Genomic DNA, 19,963 nt, shown 5'->3' on the forward strand with positions numbered 1-19,963 from the left:
CTTTGTCCCGGCTGAGCCACACAGCCAAAGACAAGCTGCATGTTTGGATTCCAGCATCCTCTTTTCTGGAGAGTCCCTTGTTCTTTAAGGATGGAAGTTCACTTCTGCCATAATAATAATAATAATAATAATAATAATAATAATAATAATAATAATAATTAATAATAATCTGAAATAATATTTTTAGCACAAGGCGTACATGAATCAGAGTGAAGACAGATGTAACACTTTATTTTTTTATTTATTTTTTATTTATTTTTTAAGCAGAGAAGCCAATCTGTAAATGCTCTTTAGATGCCTCTCTCTCTCTCTCTCTCTCTCTCTCTCCAGAGCTGAGCTCTGTAGAACAACCTCCAATTTAAAACATTTTGAAGCCAAAATGGGCTCTGTGGATTACTGACAATTCCTGGAGCAATTTTGAACCTAACAAAAAGTTGTTTTCTTTAAAAAAAAATACGGCAGGTCACGAATGTACGCTTGGCACTTTGGGGGGAATAAAAAGTAGTCTACCTGGGGATGTGGGAATACAGAAGGTAAAACCAAACTCTGCACCAGTGTTCTGTGACTGGAGGGGCTAAAGCTGGCCAGGTAAACAGCCACAGAATGTATCCACATCTGATTTTCAAAATCCAGGGGCTGAGGTCTCCCATTGAGAGCTGTCTGCGTTGGATGCATTCTCCTGGTACACACAGAGTTGGAGAAAAGCATCCTTCCGTATGATCAGCAGCTCTCCTTTCCTCATGGTCGCATTGCTTATTCTGAGTCCACGCACCTGTTGCGTTTTCCTATGTCAATACATGGTAATATGGAAGAATAGTAATAATGCTGATAATAATAAACAATATTAGAGAAGCCTGTCTCACGTGTCATTTTTTCTTCTGGAACTTCTTCCTCAGCACGAGTTTAGGAGGCACCATTGCAAATTGGTGGGAATGGGAGACGACGGAAGTGTGAAGTTGTGCCCTGCGGGTGTTAGAGGATTTCACAGAAAGTCAGGCATCTGTCTGCATTTTTCACCCGCTGCAGGTGGCTTTCCTCCCCTTCCCCTCTCTCTGCCTGGATGTCTAATCCCTCATAAATCACTTTGCCTTTACCCATCTTTGGGATGAGAAGGGGTTAACCACTCCCTCCCCCCCTGCTTTTCCATTGGGTGCTTGGGAAGGTCTTTTCCCCTTTTATTTCCCGCAAAAGGAACCTGCCCATCAATTCTGTGGTGCTCCCTGCCCACACCGGCCAGCCCAAAGCAGGCTTTGAGTTGCTTGCCCGCTCCTTTCAGAAATTATCTGGCCCGCTCGCCCCCCTGCAGCAGCGAGGGAAGCTGGAGGAGCTGGGAAGGGGACTTTCGTGGGGGGAGAAGGGATCCCCAGGTGCGGCGTGGAAAGCAGCTTGCTCTGACTTACGGGCCATGGAGAAACCCCTTTTCAACTCGTCCCAAAACAAGGAGGAGCTCCACCCGCTCCATTACCTTAGGTAAGTAGCTGCACAGCACAGGATGATGGGTGGGGATTGCCATGCCCTCCCATCGCTCTCTCCCATCTCTTGCACCTCCAGCCCACTGAGGCACGAATCCGGGAGGTGCGAGGATGACTTGTGGGGTGGCCCAGGCTGCCCCATCCCAAGGTCCATCTGGAAAGTGCGCTGCCAAGATGCCAGCCTCAGGTACTCAGGCTGCGCAATGGGTGCTATTTGGGAAAGCAGAACGCGGTTGTGTCCTGCCTGGCTGTAGGGGAACCTGAAAAGAGCTGGAGGTGTTGAATGGACAGGGGTTAGCCGTGCCGGGCGCAAGGTCTATAAATCAGGTGCCCCGGGGTCAGGCTTCCTGCAAGCACCCCTTTTAGCAGGCGCATGGCCTACGCCGGAAGTGCAGTTTGCGTTCTGCACAGTGCAGTGGAGTGGAGGGGTTAGAGAGGGTTGTGCTGGTTCTGGGGAGGGGTCAGCAAGGCCAGACCCCGCTCCTCCTCCAGATTCCCTGTGGGCCAGGCACTGCCTCTAAACTTCAGTCAGCGCTGCCTGTTCTGCTCAGATGAAAGCTGGGACGGAAATAAAGCCTCGTCCTTCCGTGTGTGCTTCTGATGCTGACCTGCATGGGCACCTTGGCCGGGCTTTGCCCCAAGGGCCTCAGAAGCCAAGAAGTGGCGGCACAGGGTGGGGGGTGCCTTGTTGAGCTGGGGCAGAAAGCCAGCCTGGTCCGTTCTCCTGCATGAATGGGCACATGAGCAGCAGAACTGCTCCCTTCACAGCTGGTCTCCATAGCGACCCTGTGCACAGAACAGTGTGGGTGGAAGGTGACTGGAAGGTGAGGGGAGCTGCAGGTAGGTGTCTGTCTGCATGGGAGACCCTCTCCCCTGGTTCTGTGCCTTCCGTTCCCAAAGTGCAGAGTTGGTCCTTGAGTCTGGAGGCCTGATGTTGAACCTGCATCCAGGAAGCAGGTGTCCTAAGCATCCAGGCAAGAGCAGATCTTAAAAGCTTCATATGCCCAGATCCGATTGCCCCTGACTAGTGCAAAGACAGAAAGCTGTTAGATAAGGGTTTGATATCTCCCTGGGGGCTTGGAATGGTTTGCTGGAAACGTACTTTTTATGAAGTTACCACAATATTGTTATTAGCGTTGCATTTATATGTCAACATTTTTTCTCTTGCGAGGAACCCAAGACACGTTCCATAGTTCTCCATTCTTTGGTCCTCACAACAACCCTGCGAGGTAGGTTAGGTGCAGGGTGAGTGATGCATCCAAGTTTTCCCAGTTTCATGGCCAAGACGGGATTCAAACCAGCATCTTCTGGGTCCCCAGTCCAACCTCTTTGCCACCATATCACTCTGCACTGGTATGTGCGTTCAAGCTCAGAAGCTTTTATTTTTAAAAAGGGACTCCCATGCAGAAACTAGGTTGAAAAGCACATTCTTCTTCTTTAAAGCATGCTTAACGAGAGAGCTTTTCAGAAGGGAATATAACTTAGACGTATTTCGAACCCATGCCTTTGACAAAACTGCAAACTCAGTTCGGCTCCTTCACACAAACATCCCACCATGGCTAAATTTAAGCCAAGGTGGGCTACATGGTTGGTGGGCATGCATTTTGAACATTTATGCTTTATGCGCACATTGTCTGAATGTGGTGGCGTTAGCAAAGCACTCGTGTCCCACGGCTTCTGAGAACTTTGTGCACTGGATTAAAACTCACCTTTAATGTGTTTGGACAGTACAACAAGCTATTTTGACTTGAATAGTCCAAAACTGTGCAGCCCACAGTGGCTTAAATAAACCCCGACGGCCAGCAGTGATTATGCAAAGTTGGTTATTCCCTTTGAGGGGAAAGAGGTACCTGGAGAAACCTCCTCTGTAGGTCTTCTGGAGAAGAAAAATATCTCAAAAACAAGGTTTCCTGATTGTGCTCTTCATTTGTGGAAGAGAAATACAAACCTAGGTTCATTTGTGGAAAAGGCGCTCTTTACATGCTCCCAGCCCATGTGTTTAAGCACACAAACACACCCAAGGCAGTGTGCATGTCTGTGCATATTCAGGCAGTGTTTGGAAGTACCACAATTTCTTAAAATCACAGGTGGCAAACCCTGCCTCTGTATTATTATTTGGGGCAACAGGGAAGTGACTGCTGGGTGGAACTGAAGCTCGTGGCAGCCATCTCCCCAACCCCAAAGAGGCCTGTTCATTGTGGCTTTGTTCAAGTCTGCCTGGCTGGCTTATTCAAAGGCGCTTACTCAGCCGTTGCTGTGACAACAGCTCCAAAGAACAAGTTAAGTCGCAATGGCCATCCTCTCCCAAGGAGCTGGAAAGGATCTTCCGGGATCCATCCAAAAAGATGGAGAAAGAAAAATCCATCCATATTTCGGAGGGCTAGACCGTCCCACATTCAACAGCTGTCATTTAGCCCTGCCGATAACACGCATCTTTTTATGGGGTTAGCCTGAGCCCTGTTTCCAGAAGGCATCCCTCCACCTGTTGGATGGCATTGCATTCGTTATTCTGCCCCACCTTGTCCTCCTCACGATTCACGGTGACCTGGAAGGCATTTTCACTGCTAGCACGGCCACTGTGCCAAAAAGTGACCGCAGCTACTGTGTAAGAAATGACTTTAGGGTTCATTTAGCCGGTGTGGTGCCATGGTTAAGAGCACAGGACTGGGACTCAGGCGATCTGGGTTCGAGTCCCCGCTCGGCCATGGAGCCAACTGGGTGACTCTGGGCCAGTCACAGACTCTCAGCCCAGCCTACCTCTCAGGGTTGTTGTTGTGGGGATAAGATGGAGAAGGAGGAGGAGGATGTAAGCTGCCTTGAGCCCTTTGTAGGAAAAAGGCAGGGTATAAATCTGAAAATAAATACAATTTAGAGCTGAGACTTGTGGGACCTGTGGGGAAGGAGGGGAACCCTTCCCGGAGTCATGGATAAAGTGCTCCCAGACTTCAGCTTCGTGTGAGCGAGTCAGCGAGACCTTTCGGACAGTGTGTAGAGCCATACGGATTTGGTACTCATTGTGGTTATGAAAGATGCCCAGCTAATCTGTGGGGAAGATGCTCTCACCTGGGCCATGAAAAGAGAAGGGAGATGCTTTCCGACAAATATTCGCATCTTCCGCAAGAAGGCACATGTGCAAAGGCTTTTGCAAATTCTTTGGGACGAATGTGGAGTCCCCAGTGACATCCTGTTCAGAGGTGGCAACCCATGGCCCCAGCCAAATTTAGGTACTTTAAGGTGAGATGCTATTCTTTCCGGTGTCAGGCAAAACTCTTTTTATTTTCCAGTTATTTTAATGATTAATTGATTTTAACGGGGGTTTTAGTAAATGGCCGGACACTGTGGGGTTGGCTTTATTCTACTTATTTATTTTAAGCCATCCCAAGACGTTTGTAGAGGAAAGGATAGCAAAGCTATAAAATAAACGAATAAAATGAATAGTGAGCAGCAGAGCCAAGTGGTTACAGCTTCCCCTTTTTGTCCCGGCCTGCTTTTTCCTGCTGACCATGGAGAGTCATATGGGACATTAAGGGGCAGGGGGTGGGTTGAGGATTACTCCCCACAGTAATCCTTATGTTTTTAAACAAAAGAAAATCTTAATAATTCTCTGTGTGGAGGGGGTGACTTCTTTTCAGGAAGATGTGGAAAGGAAGGGTTAACTCCCCTGCACACGCAACGCAGCTGCGGCGAGCTGAAAGGGGCCTGAGAAAAAAAATTACTTCCCCCCAGCCCCATTCCCTTTCCTCCACAGTTGGAGCAATTTAACATTCAGAGTGGGAGTGTGCAAGCTGCCGGTTGCCTTTTCCTTCCTCCTGAGAAAGCACAAGCTGCTCCTTACGGGCGCATAAATTAACAGATGCAAATATTATGCAGATCTGCTCCCCTCCCGTTGTGACCATCGTTTAGTAAGCCGTTAACAAAATTCTGCACTGACACGGATCTTCAAAATCATTTACTCTTCAAATACCTTGTAACAAAACATGCATGTAAGAAACAAATGCAGAGCATAGAAAACATGGCAGTAACAAAAAGCAATGATGTATAAATGTTCTTAAAAGTGCAGACAGCAATTCCTAAAAAATACACATAAGCCGAACGCGTTAACAGTTTGGTGTTCATCCATGATGGTCAAGAAACTCTGTGCTATAAATCCTAATTGTAAAATCTTTCCTCAGAGACTGCGTTTGAATAAATGTGCATTCCAGGTAAGCAGTTGCTTGAAAATAGTGACGATAAAGGGATTTGGATAAGTTAGCAGGAGCTAAAAGATACTGGTAGAAAGGAAAAAGCTTTTCTTTTCTTTTCTATTCTATTCTATTCTATTCTATTCTATTCTATTCTATTTATTTATTTAAAACATTTCTATGCCGCTCCATTCGCCGAAGCCTCGGGGTGGCTCACAACATAAAATATAAAACATTCCAATATACAACAAATTAACAATATAAAATAAGTCGCCCTGGCCAAAATCTGCTCTACTAGCCCTAAAGTTGCTTCCAGGCCAAGCACGGATAAGTGTCTGAAACTCTCTGCGCAGTCATGGTCCACAACATCTGTGCTAAAAGCAAGTTCTTTAGACGTTTAGGATCCATGTGTAAACACCTGCACATCGCACCCCATTATATTCACGTGTCAACCCCAAACCCCTTCCCCTGCCCGCCGTAAACCTCTCAGCTTCTCTAAGTCACCTACCCTGACCTTACAGATTAATTTAGACTCCCTCATAAGCATCACTTTTCCAAAAGCAGCAGCAGACGGCTCATTCATAACTATTGGAAATATGAGTTGTTTTTCTCATCTATTTGCAGTGAGAACACTGACATATGTGAATAATTACTGCTCATTTCCAGTCGTCCCCCCCGCCCCCCCCCCCATCCTAGGATCTCCTGCCAGGGCGTTTGAAGCTTCCAGCCAGAAATCAGACAACCAAACCATTGTCTGAAAACCTGCAACACAGAAATTCTAGCCTGTTTGCTCATCCATGGAGCGATGGTGCTGGTTGAGATAACTCCCGAGTGGCTGGATGGCGTGGGGGGGGGGGGGAGACTGGATTGCTGATCCAGTCTTAATCCACAGAATCGATCCCTCACGGCAGGCAAATATTTCAGTTTTTCTACAGGACACCCACCACAACTGCAGGGCTGCTGCTACAGGGGGGTGGAGGGGGAGGTCCCTGGAACGTGGAGGTCAGACGCGTGGTCGAGAAAGTGGCATTGCTGCTCTTTTGCACACTGGGTGTGAGTCAGTTCTGACATGCCGGGGGTCTCCTCTTCCACAGCCAAGCATGTGCTTGTCACATTGCGCACCTGGCTGCTGAACGCCACACGCTGTGATTTTTAGCAGCGAAGGCAGTTGAGGGGCCGCATGCCCCTCTACAGCCCTCACGGATGCACCCCTGCTGCCCACATTGATCCACTTCTCCACCCCAACCAGATGGCTCTCACCTGGAGGGTCCGTTTGCCGGCTGCGGCTTTGGTCACCATGGGCGTATTCTCCACTCGCTTTTGGCCAGGAAGCTGCGCAAACAGAATACCTCGGAGGACCTTTTGAACTGTTTCTCCCCACCCCACTTCCATTGCAGCAGGACAGAAGCGATGGCTATCGAGCAAGAACTGCTAGAAGAGTTCCGGTTTGGACCGCAGCAGCTGATTGAAATCTGCGGCCATGCCTCTGCCATGGCGGTCACCAAGGTGAGTCTGCTGGGAGAGGATACAGAGTGTGATCCATCGCCACAGGCTCTGGGGCACTGTGGGAAACTGAAACCCTTTCGGTTTCCCATAATGCCCCAGAACAACTCTAAGCTTGCAGCATCCTGAGAAATTAACCTGGTGAAGCCGATGGGATTTTGATTGCCTCGGGGAGAGTTGAGGGTGTGGGGGCCACATCCAACCACGTACCAGTCTGGTTTTTGAGGGTTCTACAAAGGATGACAACGCTTTTCTCTTAGCACTGGTGGTGAGCTCCTTTCCTGCCTTTTGTTCATTCTAAAAGGTTTTGATGATTCTCCCATGGCTTATTTACTGGCTGTAGGCGTTTTAAGCTAAAACGCACTGCTATTTCACCCCACCCCCTTTCTTTTGCTTTTGATTCTCCCCACTTCATCCTTCAAGATCCACTCCAAAATAGAATTTGACTGAAAGAGTCTCTCCATCCCTGCTGTACATTACGAATCTTGAGTTTGCTCACGTCATTTTCTCTTTCTTCTCCTGACATCTTCCTTGCTTTCCTTTCTTCTCGAGTTTTTCCTGTTCTGAACATGTGCAAATTTAAAAAGCACTCCTGTTTTGAAGAGATTCCATCTCTCTCTCTCTCTCTCTCTCTCTCTCTCTCTCTCTCTCTCTCTCTGAATGGAGGTTCTTTTCTTGCGGTTGCTGCTCACACATATGAGCATCAGAGTAATCTTGACTTAAACATGTTGCTGTCCACAAGGGAAAATTAACCGAAAGCAGTGGAAGATGACAAATCTTATATTCTCAGATCCGTTTAAAATCCATCCTAAATTTGGTGGGAGTGGAATGCAGGACTGACTGAAATCCCAGATTTTTGAAAGAACAAAATGAGGGAAATCTTCTCTTCTCTGCCCCTTTTCCCAACCTAAACATGGTGCGACTTTCCTAAGAGGCATGCCCGGTGACACCCATCTCCCGAAATCAGAGGCACTCTTCCTAACCTGGTGGGCCCCAGGCATTTTTGACTGCACGTCCTATCATCCCAGACTATTGGCCTTGCTGGCTGGAAAAGATTGAAATGGAAAACCCAAATGTGGAGGGTTCCAGGTTGGGGAGAAGTGGGCTATGGGTTTCGCATGCAGCTAAAGCAGTGTCAAAGGTATGTCCCACCATCCTGTTCTCTTTCTCCTCCCTGCAGCCTCCACTGCTAAGCCCAGGAGCCCTGTGGGTTTTTCTGGACTCCAGCTCCAATCAGCCCCAGCCACCACAGGCACAGGTCTGGAATGCTGGGGTTGTCGTCCCAAATATCTAGGAGGTATCAGGTTGGAGAAGGCTGGGGTAGGAAGCAGTTGCCAGTTTCCAAGAGATTGGGCAACTGCGGTAGGACAAGTCAGCCGAAGGGATTTGGTGTCAACATTGTGCCACATAAAGTAGACAATCGATGCTTCCGAAGACAGCTGTGTACTGTTTGCACATTTGTTTGTTTTTCGTCTTCTTGTTCCTGGGTTCATATTTTATCTCTCACCCAAGTAAGACTGTCGTTGGAGCACTTAATGCTTCTTAAATCCCGTGGCTTTGGCGTGGTTCTGTTCCTAGCATTTGCTGTTCCTCTACACAGGGGCTTAAATGTCATTGAATATGATGCCGAGCCACCAAGAACTCACAGCAGTGTGGGCGACAGGCAGAAACTGCAGCTGCAGACTTTTCCTCTCCGCCCCAGAACAATTCCTTGGGGTGCCCTTGCCCAAAAGCAGACCAGAAATGGGGGATGTTTTTGTGATGGGGTTGTGGCCCCAGTGTCATCAGCCCTGGCCATGGTTTGATTGCAACTTCCTGCCCCCGCTAAAGCTTGCTGAACGCTTTCAAGGGCAGCCCCACATAGAAGGCGTTTTAGGTCCGCAAAATGCATTCAACTACAGCCATGGTCCGATTGGGTATCCCCCAGGAATGGGGGCGCTTGACATTCCAGCCCCCACTGTGCAAATGCAGACCTGGATGCCCCTTGGACTGGAGCCTCGGAGTCCAGCGCTGCAGCCAAACAGTGCTCCTGTGTTCTGGGGGCAAGTTCAAGATCCTCAGCCAGCGTTCTTCATAGCCGGAAATCACATTCATGTGCATCTATGCACCTTGTGTCCCCTGCTGACTGCTGCATCGTTCTGCAACCTGAGCTCTGCTGTGCGCTTTCCACACCCTTACTTTGTGACCGTCTCTTTTCAGGTTTTCCCGCGATGGTCCCTGCCGAAGAAACAGCCGACTTTGTTGGTGGTCTGTGGTTGTGAGCAGAACGGAGCGATCGGCCTGGTGTGCGCCCGGCATCTGCGTGTGTTTGTAGGTACCCCTTTTGTGAGTTCCTCCGTCGGGATTGCCTCAGCTGGGTGGGGAAGCAGGTTGTCCTGGAACATGATGGGCTTTGGAGTAGCTGAACTGCCTTCAGGCAGGAGGGGGAGTTATGAAGGTATGGGCAGGAAAGATCTGCTCTTTCCAGCCCAGCTGGGGAAGGGAGCCTTGCTCTGTACTCGTGCTTTTAAAGAAAAGCAATTCTTTTCCTTAATCCCCTAAGCAAATAGAAATGCGGAGCGGAGCTGTTGTGCTCTTGCACTGAATCCCCGCCACCCGTACCATTTTCCTGGAAAAAGGAAAGAACTGAAATGTTCCCCCAACACGTCTTTGCAGCTTAATTGTCCAGCATGGAAAATTGCACCTTTCATTCTCTACTCAGGTTTAGCATTATTCTAGGTAATGTGAAGCTCCAGGTTAGCTTATGTCTTTTTCACACATTGCTTTTACCTGAAAAGAATATGCCGGTGTTTGAAATAAATAAGAACACAAACAAATCAGGTGGAACCTGCTCTCATACTCACTGGATCATCATCGGAGTAGTTCTTCCATTTTCGTTGGATATTTTGTCGGGTATTCTTTATTGATTATACAGGGTGTCCCAAAAATTTGACATTATTTGAAATATGAATATCTGAATAACTTCAAGTCCTAGGCAAACAAAATTAAATAGGTTTCATGTTGAACAATAGAAGATTTATTTATCAAAATTCAAACAAGAGATTCAAAGGGATGTAGGTTTTATAACTGGTTTCACAAAGCTTCACAGATGTTCAATATTCCCCCCGCCAGCAACACAACACATGTCAAGTCGGTAGTCCACCTCCTGCCAAACACGCTGTAGCATCTCTTGTGTAACTAACATTAGTTTTATTTATTTATTTATTTATTTATTTATTAAAACATTTCTATGCCGCCCCATTCGCCGAACCCTCGGGGCGGCTCACAACATTAAGTTAAAATACAAACATTAAGTTAAAACATTAACTTAACATAACATTAAGTTAAAATGTTTGTAAAATACAAACATTAAGTTAAAATACAAGAAATAACACACTTCGTTTTTACACACTTCGTTAAAATTTGAGATCATTTGAGCAAGAATTGGCTATGTTATTAGACTACAAAATGATGTCAATTTTTGGGGGACACCCTGTATTTACAACCCAGTTTTCCTCCATGGTGGGGTTCACGGTGGGGACATGTGGCTCCCAGGGGTCTCCCCTCCAAGCTCAGACCGGGACCTGCTTAGTTTTAGAGGAGGTCGATGCCTGATGCCCCTTCAGACCAAGGGACTAGTCAGCGGGATGAATGTTGACATCCTTCGAACCTGGAGAAAAATGCTGGCCAACATTGATTGTTTGTTGCGGGGAAGGTGATACAGGCGGGATTGCCTCCCAGGGGAGCTGAAAAAAGCCCTTGGGTCTTGACCGGAGTCACCAAACAAGTTCTCCGCCTTTTTCTAGGATTTGCATTTGAATCTCTCTGAAAGAAATTCAATGCCGTCTCGCCAAAACACACCAGTGCATGCTACAAATCAGGTGTTTAAAAAAGAAAGAAGATGGAGGAGAGTTTAAACGCAAACAAATTCTCCGTGTTCCGCAGAGTTCAGTCCTAAATTTATCACAGGCTTTCACATTTCAAAGAAATCTCTTTTCTTCTGCATTGCTATTGCCTACAAATTGTTTCTCGCTAGACCTTTTCTACTTGATGTCAATTTCACCTGCACTGAATCATAGACCCATCCCATTTTCTGTGAATCGGTTTAGAAAATTGCATTGAAGTTGTACACAGTTTCCTCTTCAGACAAGCGTGCTTGCAAGCCAAGCATTTGGAAAAGATCATTCTGTGAAGGAGCAAGACATTCTAACCTGTATATTTGAGAAGTGCAAATTTGCTCGATGCACTTAAACATGTGAATGGAAGAAAGTTCTCCGGCATCCTTGTATCCCTTCCTCCTGTCTCCACTTTGTCTTGCATTAAAATGTTTTTTAAGAGTTTGCTTCATCTTTCACTCACATGGGAGGCAGCATAAACTATGAACAGTAAGTTGCATTATTTTTCTTTCCCCCTTTCTCTGAGGTAACTTGGCAATTTCCTTTCTAGGAATACGAGCCTACCATTTTCTACCCCAAGCCATCTTCTAACCCTCTTTACCGGGATTTCATTACCCAATGTGAGAAAATGGATATCCCTTTTCTTTCTTATCTGCCAAACGAGGTGAGCGCTCAATTACCTTTGCAAAGGGCTATAGGTCCCAATAATTACAAGCGCGAGGTTAAATTTCTTATCAGAAAAAAGGACCAGGGGATAATGTTTTATTTCATTGACATTTGCGTTGAGCTGGTATTTTTATGTGCCTTTGCTCTGACTGATTAGAAATTTTATCCAGCCTTTTTCTTTTTTAAAGAACTCAAAGCAGCTTACATCATACTCCCCATGCTGTCATCCATCTTTTCCCCGCAACAACAACCCTGTGAGGTAGGCTGGGCTGAGTCTGTGATTGGCCCCAAGACACCCACTGGGCTCCATGGCTGAGCGGGGACTCGAACCCAGACCTCCTGAGCCCCAGACACATGCTCTTAACCTCTGCACCATACTGGTTCTCACCACTAGTTAATTGCATTTTTTATAGCAATGAAAACAAGTCTCAAATAAAGGGAAGGTCCAGATGGGTCGGGCTTACTTCATTATTGATAAGGGTATCCTATCCCTTTTTTTTGCATTGTTATCATCTTGGGTTGCCAATACTTATTCTTTTCCTTGTGTTAATTTATCGGAAGACAAGAGCATCAAAATTATATCAGGATTATTTAATTATATGAGAATGGCAGCAAAAAATCACAGAAGCTTCTGTTTGGCAGTCATCGGAGCCCTCAACCATTGAAGAACGGAGAAATAGATTAGCGGAATATGCAGTGACAGCAAAGCTAACTAACTGTGTAAATGGAAGAGTGTTAGAATAATTTAATGATAAATGGAAATGTTGTTATGCTCAGCATGACTATTAGAAGTTGAGGGGAGTCTGGAAAAGAAAAAAGAAAGCAGTAGAACTTGAAATGATTAGAAGATCTGTTGTTGCACAGATTAATTATTTCTTTTCTGTAAACTCTCAGAGAGTGCTGAAAGACAGGAAGAGCACAGCCTGTCTCACAGGGTTGTTGTTGTGGGGATAAGACTGTGAGCAGGAGGAAGAAAATTATGTAAGCTGCTTTGAGTTCTTTTTCAAAAATGAAATAAGGTGGGATATAAATCCACCTTATGAACAAACAAACAAACAAACATGTCAGTTAAATCCATACAATTCATACTCAAGCCTCTTGAACCCAAAATATCATCGACACAAGCAATGAAAAATCAAATCAATGGGAGTCAATTATCTTTGAAATATATATAACTGCTCCAGATAATTACTCCAGAGATGTATGTTATTTATTCTTGCAATTTTCTTACAATTTAATCAATGCAAACCTAGATTGTTTCATTAGATCCTACAGTAGCTAAACCTGTCTCTGGTTTGTACCACTAAAGAATACCTTAAGGATAAAATGAATTTGGTTCATTGTTGCCTGGACTGATTAGTTGATATTTCACATTTTTTCATCCACAGAACTATGTATGGAAGGACATTTTGAATATACTTGCTTGTATTTTAAGTAGTTAATTTCTATTTATTTCTACTTCTGTTTTTATATTTGGGTATAAGTATATACATATCTGATAATTATTTTGAGTTCTGCTGTTTGAACTAACCTTCCTATTATTTTTCAGGAATTTGCAAAATCATTTTCAGGAATTTTCAAAATTACAGACTGGAATTCCATTATGGTTCAGGTTTAACCAAGTCCCCTCCTAATCCTTTCAGCCTTTCATGTCCCCCAATTACCCTCCCATTTTATCTTTAAAACAGACAGGGGCTGGGGATGTTGCCAGACACTGAAAAGAGCTGGAGCCCAGTCCCAGAAAACATAAATCAGCCTCAAATTTGTGTATGATGACGGATCACTGCATGTGCAAATTTAGAAGCAATTACTAGCATATATTTAAATTTCATAGCAGGCAAAATCAGCTAATCAGTTTCTCATCCAAACAGTCTAAAATAAGAAAAGGAGAAACGTTTGCCAGGAACAAGCATGACTTCCAATGAATCCCTGGTTTTATAGCAATTTCCTGGATCTGAACAGCAGGAAAAGTTTTCGGTTAGTGGTACGGTGCAAGGATGTGGGCAATTTACAAAAACAGATCCTGTTGATTTGCTGGCTGCTGGGGAAGGCTTTGTGACGTCAGCACTTTCACCCTTACAAAGGAGAGATAGGTTTGTTTTGTTTTTCACATTGCAATTTTGCAAACTCTTCATGAAACAGAAGTCATTTACTTTAATCTTGTGGTGTTTCCTTGGAATAAAGCCACACACCCAAGCCAGGCATTATTAAAAATGAAAGGGTATTTCTGGAGAACACAAATTTAGGGATAAAAATCAAATCAGATGTTTCTGTGAAAATTATAGATTGGGACAAAAGCTAGCAAAACAAAACAAGCAGGGCTATGACAAACATTCATTTGCTTTGCCAGTTGACCCAACATTGGCAAGAAAACTCACAGGGAATGCTTGCCATCTTCCATCTTTATCATGGCAGTTGTTTCCCTGACTGGTAGAAAGCTTGGTCCGGTTTCTACCCCCACCCCTTTCTTTTGTTCTCTTTCATAGAACTATTCAAAGTAATCAGGGATCACACAAAGAATGTGATACAGCCAATCAGATTTTGTTTTATAGAAAAATGGAGTCCTACATTGAGCAGAGGATTGGACTTGTGGGCTTTATTGACCCCTTCCAACCCTACTCTTCTATGATTCCATGAAATGAAGTCGATTTAGAATGATGGCAAAGCTTCTGAGATTATTTACCCATGGAAATAAGGGGAATCCTTGCTCCCTCTTTTTCTTTCTCATGTCAGAATTCATTCTGCCCTGTATTAGTCCTCCCCAGTTCTGGTTTAACTGGGAGACTTTCTAAGATGAATTCAGGAGATGTGCCATGAGTGAGTTTTCAGTCTGCATTCATGATGCAAACCATATTTGCACAGTGGTCTGGAGAAAACCTGGAAACAGAAAACGGAGCAACAGAGTTCCTAAAGTGAGATTAGAATCATTTTGGAATTCTGGAATTCTGAGAGCTATTTGGGCGAGGAGAATTTTGGAAGGCTTCCTCCATAATTGGTTGCCTCCATTGTGGTTTTTCCACCAAACTCAACAGCCATGTCCAGTGCGGAGAAGGTTAGCCTGCCTTCTAACTCAGCCCTTCCCTATTGGCTCCACGGCGGACGGACAAAGCCCAGCCCATCTGGAGAGCCCCAGGCTGGGTAGAGCAAGAAGAGCCCGCTTTTATTTGCAGTGTGCCAGCCCTGGAAAAGGACTTGGTGGCGCTCCTGGTTCAGAACTGGCATTTAAATTCACCTAGAAGGCAAATAAAGTAAAATGTGCGTGTAACAGAATTAAGGGAAAAAAACTCTGGCTCTGAAATCATAACGGCAGCAAGTAACAATGTCGAAACAATTAAACCCACTAGACCAATAGTTCCCTGGTCAAAAAGAGAACTGGTGTCTGAAATAATTAAGAAAGGATGCCAGCCAGATCTCTGATGAAAGCAGCTCCCATAGCTGGGGTGCTATTACGGAGAAGTTTCTTCTCCTTGCTGTCTCCTCCTTTCCTTCATTTCTGGGGAGCAATATGGAGAAGGGGCTCCAGAGATAACCTCAGTGCTGGGGTTGGTGTATAGAAACAGGTGTTCCCTCAGGTATCTCTGCCCTAAGCCATTTAGGGCTTTAAATATTGCAAGCCCCTTGCATTGGGCCCAGGTGGCAACCAGCAGCCAATGTACCGGTTCGGGTTCAGGAGTGCAAGACTGGAGGGTTCACATGTATGTGTGAGAGAGAGCACTAAGGAAACCAGGTGAACACCAGGCGTAGTCCCGTCAAAGCTGCCCTTTCCGTGGAAAACTCTGTCCCTGCATCTCCACCAGTTTGTCTCCTCCCATCTCCTGGGCAGATTCAGCTCATCAGCGATGCCTACAACCTGGTGGTCGACGCCATGCTGGGTGTGGAGACCAGTCCTGAGGAGGTGTGTGAACCCTACCTCTCTATCTTGGGAAGCCTCAAGCAGATCCATATTCCACTCATCAGCCTGGACATCCCATCTGGTAGGTGTGCCTCGGACTTCTGGTTCTCCCTGGGTCACATGGGCGTGCCAGGTTGTCCGCTCCTTCCTCCAGATATCCCTGCAGCTGCAGCTTCTAATGATCTTCCCCTTTTCTTTACCGCATGCGGAGACTGGCCTTCTGTCAAGCAGCGAGGTGGCAGTCTAGCTCAGCAGGTGTTTGGTGCCTCAAATTAACACTGGTTCAGGTTGCTATTTCATTATTCCTGCTGGGGTTGTACTTGCCATATTTTTATCTTTAGTGAGAAATTTAAATTATCCAGCCTTGGATGCTATGAACCTTGATTAGCAGAGAGTTTGTTGGTGCATTTGTCTAAAATGCCCCATTTTCTTGTATCAGGCAGCAAAATTTCTTAGGCTCTCTTGGTCTAATCTTTGCAAGAACAGCTCTCAGTGCCAGTTAACTTTCTCCCTGGAGGAACGGGACAACACAGTCCTGAATCCAAGGCGCTGCTGTTCCTTTAGCCTGGCCCTGATCCATGACTTCCAGCATGCAAGGGATTGTTCTCCCCTGTGATTTCAGAGTGAGGTGTTCAGTCTGTTCATGGGGGGCTTAAAAATAGAGAGAGCCCCCAAGCTTCTTGCAGATATCCTCCAGTAGAGGAAGGACAGAGCTTGTGCACATATTCACCTGCCTTCTCAGCTTTTAGTCCTCCATAGAGATGATGATGTTGGAGTAAGTCGGAGGCAGAAGCAGAGTTCCTGGCCCCCTCCTTGAGCACTTTCCCCAGGCTACGAGGGAGGAGGCAGGGAAAGGAAATTACCTGTCATCCCAGATCACTCCTGCCCTGCGCTTTTCTCCTACTTCTGCCTATGTTGGGAACATGAAGAGCGAAGCATCGCTTGCAAAGGATGCAGCCAACTCAGGTTCTTGCAGGAGCTGTTGTGAGCTGCCTGCGAAATTCTCCTCCCCTTGAGGGCTGCTCACAGCCTGATGGAGATGCCAAGTCCCTTTCTCTGGGCTTCTTCTTCCCCTTGCACAGACTCTGGGCAGGCTGCACTGATGCCCCACGACTGGGCTTTGGTGCAGAATGCCGTTCTCTTGATGCTGCCTGGCTTGGTCCAGGAAAGCAATGCAGGATCTGAAACAAAATTTAAAAATACAGAGCAAGGGAGCAGTCTAGGCAGCCCTTCCCACCATGACTCCCACTAGCTGTGCTGAACTACATGCTCCACCAGTGTACATAGGGGATGATGGGAACTGCAATCAATACACCTGGAGGCCACTGACTTGGGGAAGGCAGTCCTAAAGGGAAAAAAATGTCCTTTGTGCAAACAAAGCCGTGCAATTTGGCAGCTCGGGATTCAGGGAAAACTGCAGAGACGCGTTGCAGCAATAAACCCAGTGGGAACCCGGGCATTCTTTATTTTATGAATAATACAGATCCTGATTCCAGCAGCATCCAACCCTCAGCATTGGAAGAACATGCTGAAGTCAGGCTGTTTTTGCTTCTGGCTTTGGGGGTGTCCTCATCCCCCCGCAACAAACCAAATTCGGTTTCCAGTGTTGGCTCTGCAGAACGGGACAGGTAGCGAGGTGGCCTTGGATGGGAGGACTTGAGAGCTGAGTTTTGGGTGGGTCCCTTTCCTCCCTGTAGGGACAGAGTGTTCACACCTGAGCTTCATCTTCCGCCCCCAGTTCATCCTTCAGCCCCCTGCCAGGTTGCAGTTCAGGGTCTTGGCGGAAGCAGTCGCCATCTGGAGAGGAGAGTTCTGTTGGAAGCAGGCTCAGCAAGAAGCAGGACTCTTGTCTCCCAAAACTGAGACATGATGTCATATTCAAACACTCTTTGCTGTGGCTGGCAGGCAGCCGCCGGGGCTGGTTTTGCCATCAGAGAAAGGAATGTACAGAGGCGAGGCTGAGAGAACTCCCTGTCTGAGCCACTCACAGAGTTTGCTTCCTACAGAAAGCAGCCCGAGAGGTCCTGTTGGGTGAGAGCGTGTGTTGATTTGGGAAAGGGCTGTGCCATGCCATGGCAGAGTGCCTCTTTGTGCATGGAGGTCTTGGGCTCAACCGCTTGGATTTCCAGGTCGGGCTAGAAGAGACCTTTGAGAGTTGGTGCAAACCATGGAAGGCCAGCTCTTATACCTGTGGATTTCCCATGGGACCCTCTATCTTGCCACGGAATGAACAGAAAGCCGGGTGACTGATGCTCCTAATTTATGGCATTCCCTGCTATAAGACATGAGGGCTTAGAGCAATTTTTAAGGATTGGGTTCCCACCTTTTGGGGTTGCCATGCACACCTGGAATGTTCAGAGTAAGTTGTGGGCACCGGGTTGGGGACCCTGAGCTGCCGACACTCAATGTGCCATGATAGCAAACCAGAAATGGCTGAGTTGGATGGTCCCTTGTGAATCTTTGGCTCTGCTTTTCCCTCCTGCTGCTGGTGTTCCTGGAGTCCATGTAATACGTAAAAAGCTCCAGATGTGGAAAGATTTTGAACCAGCAGCATCACCCTTAAACGCCTGCAAATTCATCAGTGACCTTCAGAACTTAGCTAAATGGAGCCTCCCACACACAGGGAGGTCTATCTGCAATCACCATGTGCTGGGCACAAGCAACAGGAGTGAAAAGCTGCAATGTGCATGTTAACTCTGATTGGGCAGGAGAGCTCTTTCTGATGCTTGCTTCTTTCTTAGATTTCCTAATCATATGTTTCCTTTATTAGAGTTCCTCAACTACTCCGTCCAAATTCTGAGCCAATCCTAGACCCACTGGCCAAATCTGAGCACAAAGTGAGAAGCCCATGATAAACTGTTTCCTTTAAAGTCCGTGTCCTCACCCTCTCCCTCTCTCCCCAGGATGGGATGTGGAGACCGGCAATGGGAATGGGATCAATCCAGATGTCCTCATCTCTTTGGGTGCCCCCAAACAATGCGCCATGCACTTCATGGGCAAACACCACCTGGTAGCTGGCCGTTTCCTGCCCTACGACGTGGAAAGGAAATTTGAGTTGAATTTGCCTGAGTACCCTGGCACGGAATGTGTTGCTTTTCTCTGAAGACCTGGATCGTGCAGCTGCTTTGGGGCTCCTTGTCACCCCAAATGCCCCCCTTTGCCAGATCTGAAGGGCAGCTTACCTTGCAATGCCTTCTTATTACCAATCCCATGTGTAGGCTTTGGAAAGTTAGCACAGCATAGCATAAAGACAGGACTGTTTTGCACAATATACTGGAGCCGCAGGACTCCGAAGTGCCTGGCTCCTTTGCAAGGGACCACTGGGAATTAAATTATAAAAGGAATGTGCACACATGTTTTAAAATAACCTTCCAATCATTTGCATTAAATGTTCGGCACACATTTTCTGTTAAGTCCTAAGCAGAACAGTGTGTGTGTGTGTGTGTGTGTGTGTGTGTGTGTGTGTGTGTGCGCGCATTCCCCTTTGTGGAAAGATTCCTCCACCAAAATCATGCCCTTTTCTCTCCCTCTTTCTTCCCACTTGTCTCCTCTGAGTCATCCTTTCCTGATGACTTGTGTCTTCATTTCAAAAAAGATGCAAGCAGGCTGGAAAGGGTTCCAGGGAGGGCAACAAGGATGAGCCAAGTCCTATGGGGAGAGATTGAGAATGGGGCATGTTTAGCCTGGGGGGAGAGGGCCACATCCTTCAAGTCACAAAGAGGAGGGCTGGGATCTCTCCTCCATCACCCCATAGTGCAGGGGACAGAATGACACACTCAAGTTTCAGGAAGCCAGGTTCAGGCTAGTTACCGTGAAAAATTTCCTGATTGTTACAGCAGTATGGCAATGGAACCAGAGACCTGGGGAGGTGGCGGGCTCTCCCACCCTGGAGGCCTTCAGGATGCAGCTGGACAGCCCTCTGAGAGGGATGGTGTAACCTGGGTCCTGCACTGACCAGGGAGTGGGACCGGCTGCCCCCCTTGGCCCATTGCAGTCCTGCTGTTCTCTGATTCCAATATCCTCTCCCCATACATTTAGGGCAAGATCATTATAAGGTGACATACAATCATAACTGCATTCCATAAACAGTCGCTGTAAGCAGAAACAGTTTTTGTAAGCAGAAATTTCCGCCAAATCCCCTCTCTGAATTTTCCTCTGACCAAAGTCAGGGCAAAGTCCCATTTTGCTGAGTTTCTCCAGCAGAGGTTACTCAGGAGTAAGGCTCAGCATTAGCTGCGACAGCTCATCTTCTCATCCCACAGGGTGTTTTCTCATGCCCTTTGCTGTCACTGCAAATGACAGCTGCTGTTTCTTTTACGGATAGCTGCAATTTGGCCTGCACCACAGTGCCATGAACACTGCTACTCCCAGCCC

General features: G+C 46.6%; 1 protein-coding gene across 1 annotated transcript; it reads left to right on the plus strand.

Annotated features, from left to right (window-relative positions):
• Positions 1-1,405: 1,405 nt before the first annotated feature.
• Positions 1,406-18,692, plus strand: YJEFN3 (YjeF N-terminal domain containing 3). The gene is made up of 6 exons (XM_044453433.1): positions 1,406-1,470; positions 7,051-7,159; positions 9,356-9,466; positions 11,582-11,695; positions 15,521-15,671; positions 18,493-18,692. Exons 1-6 carry the CDS (start codon positions 1,406-1,408, stop codon positions 18,690-18,692), a joined length of 750 nt encoding a protein of 249 aa, XP_044309368.1.
• The last annotated feature ends 1,271 nt before the right edge of the window (positions 18,693-19,963 follow it).

Source organism: Varanus komodoensis, unplaced genomic scaffold (assembly GCF_004798865.1).
Source record: "Varanus komodoensis strain SLA01 unplaced genomic scaffold, ASM479886v1 scaffold79, whole genome shotgun sequence".
In the NCBI taxonomy this organism is placed as follows: Eukaryota; Metazoa; Chordata; class Lepidosauria; order Squamata; family Varanidae; genus Varanus; species Varanus komodoensis.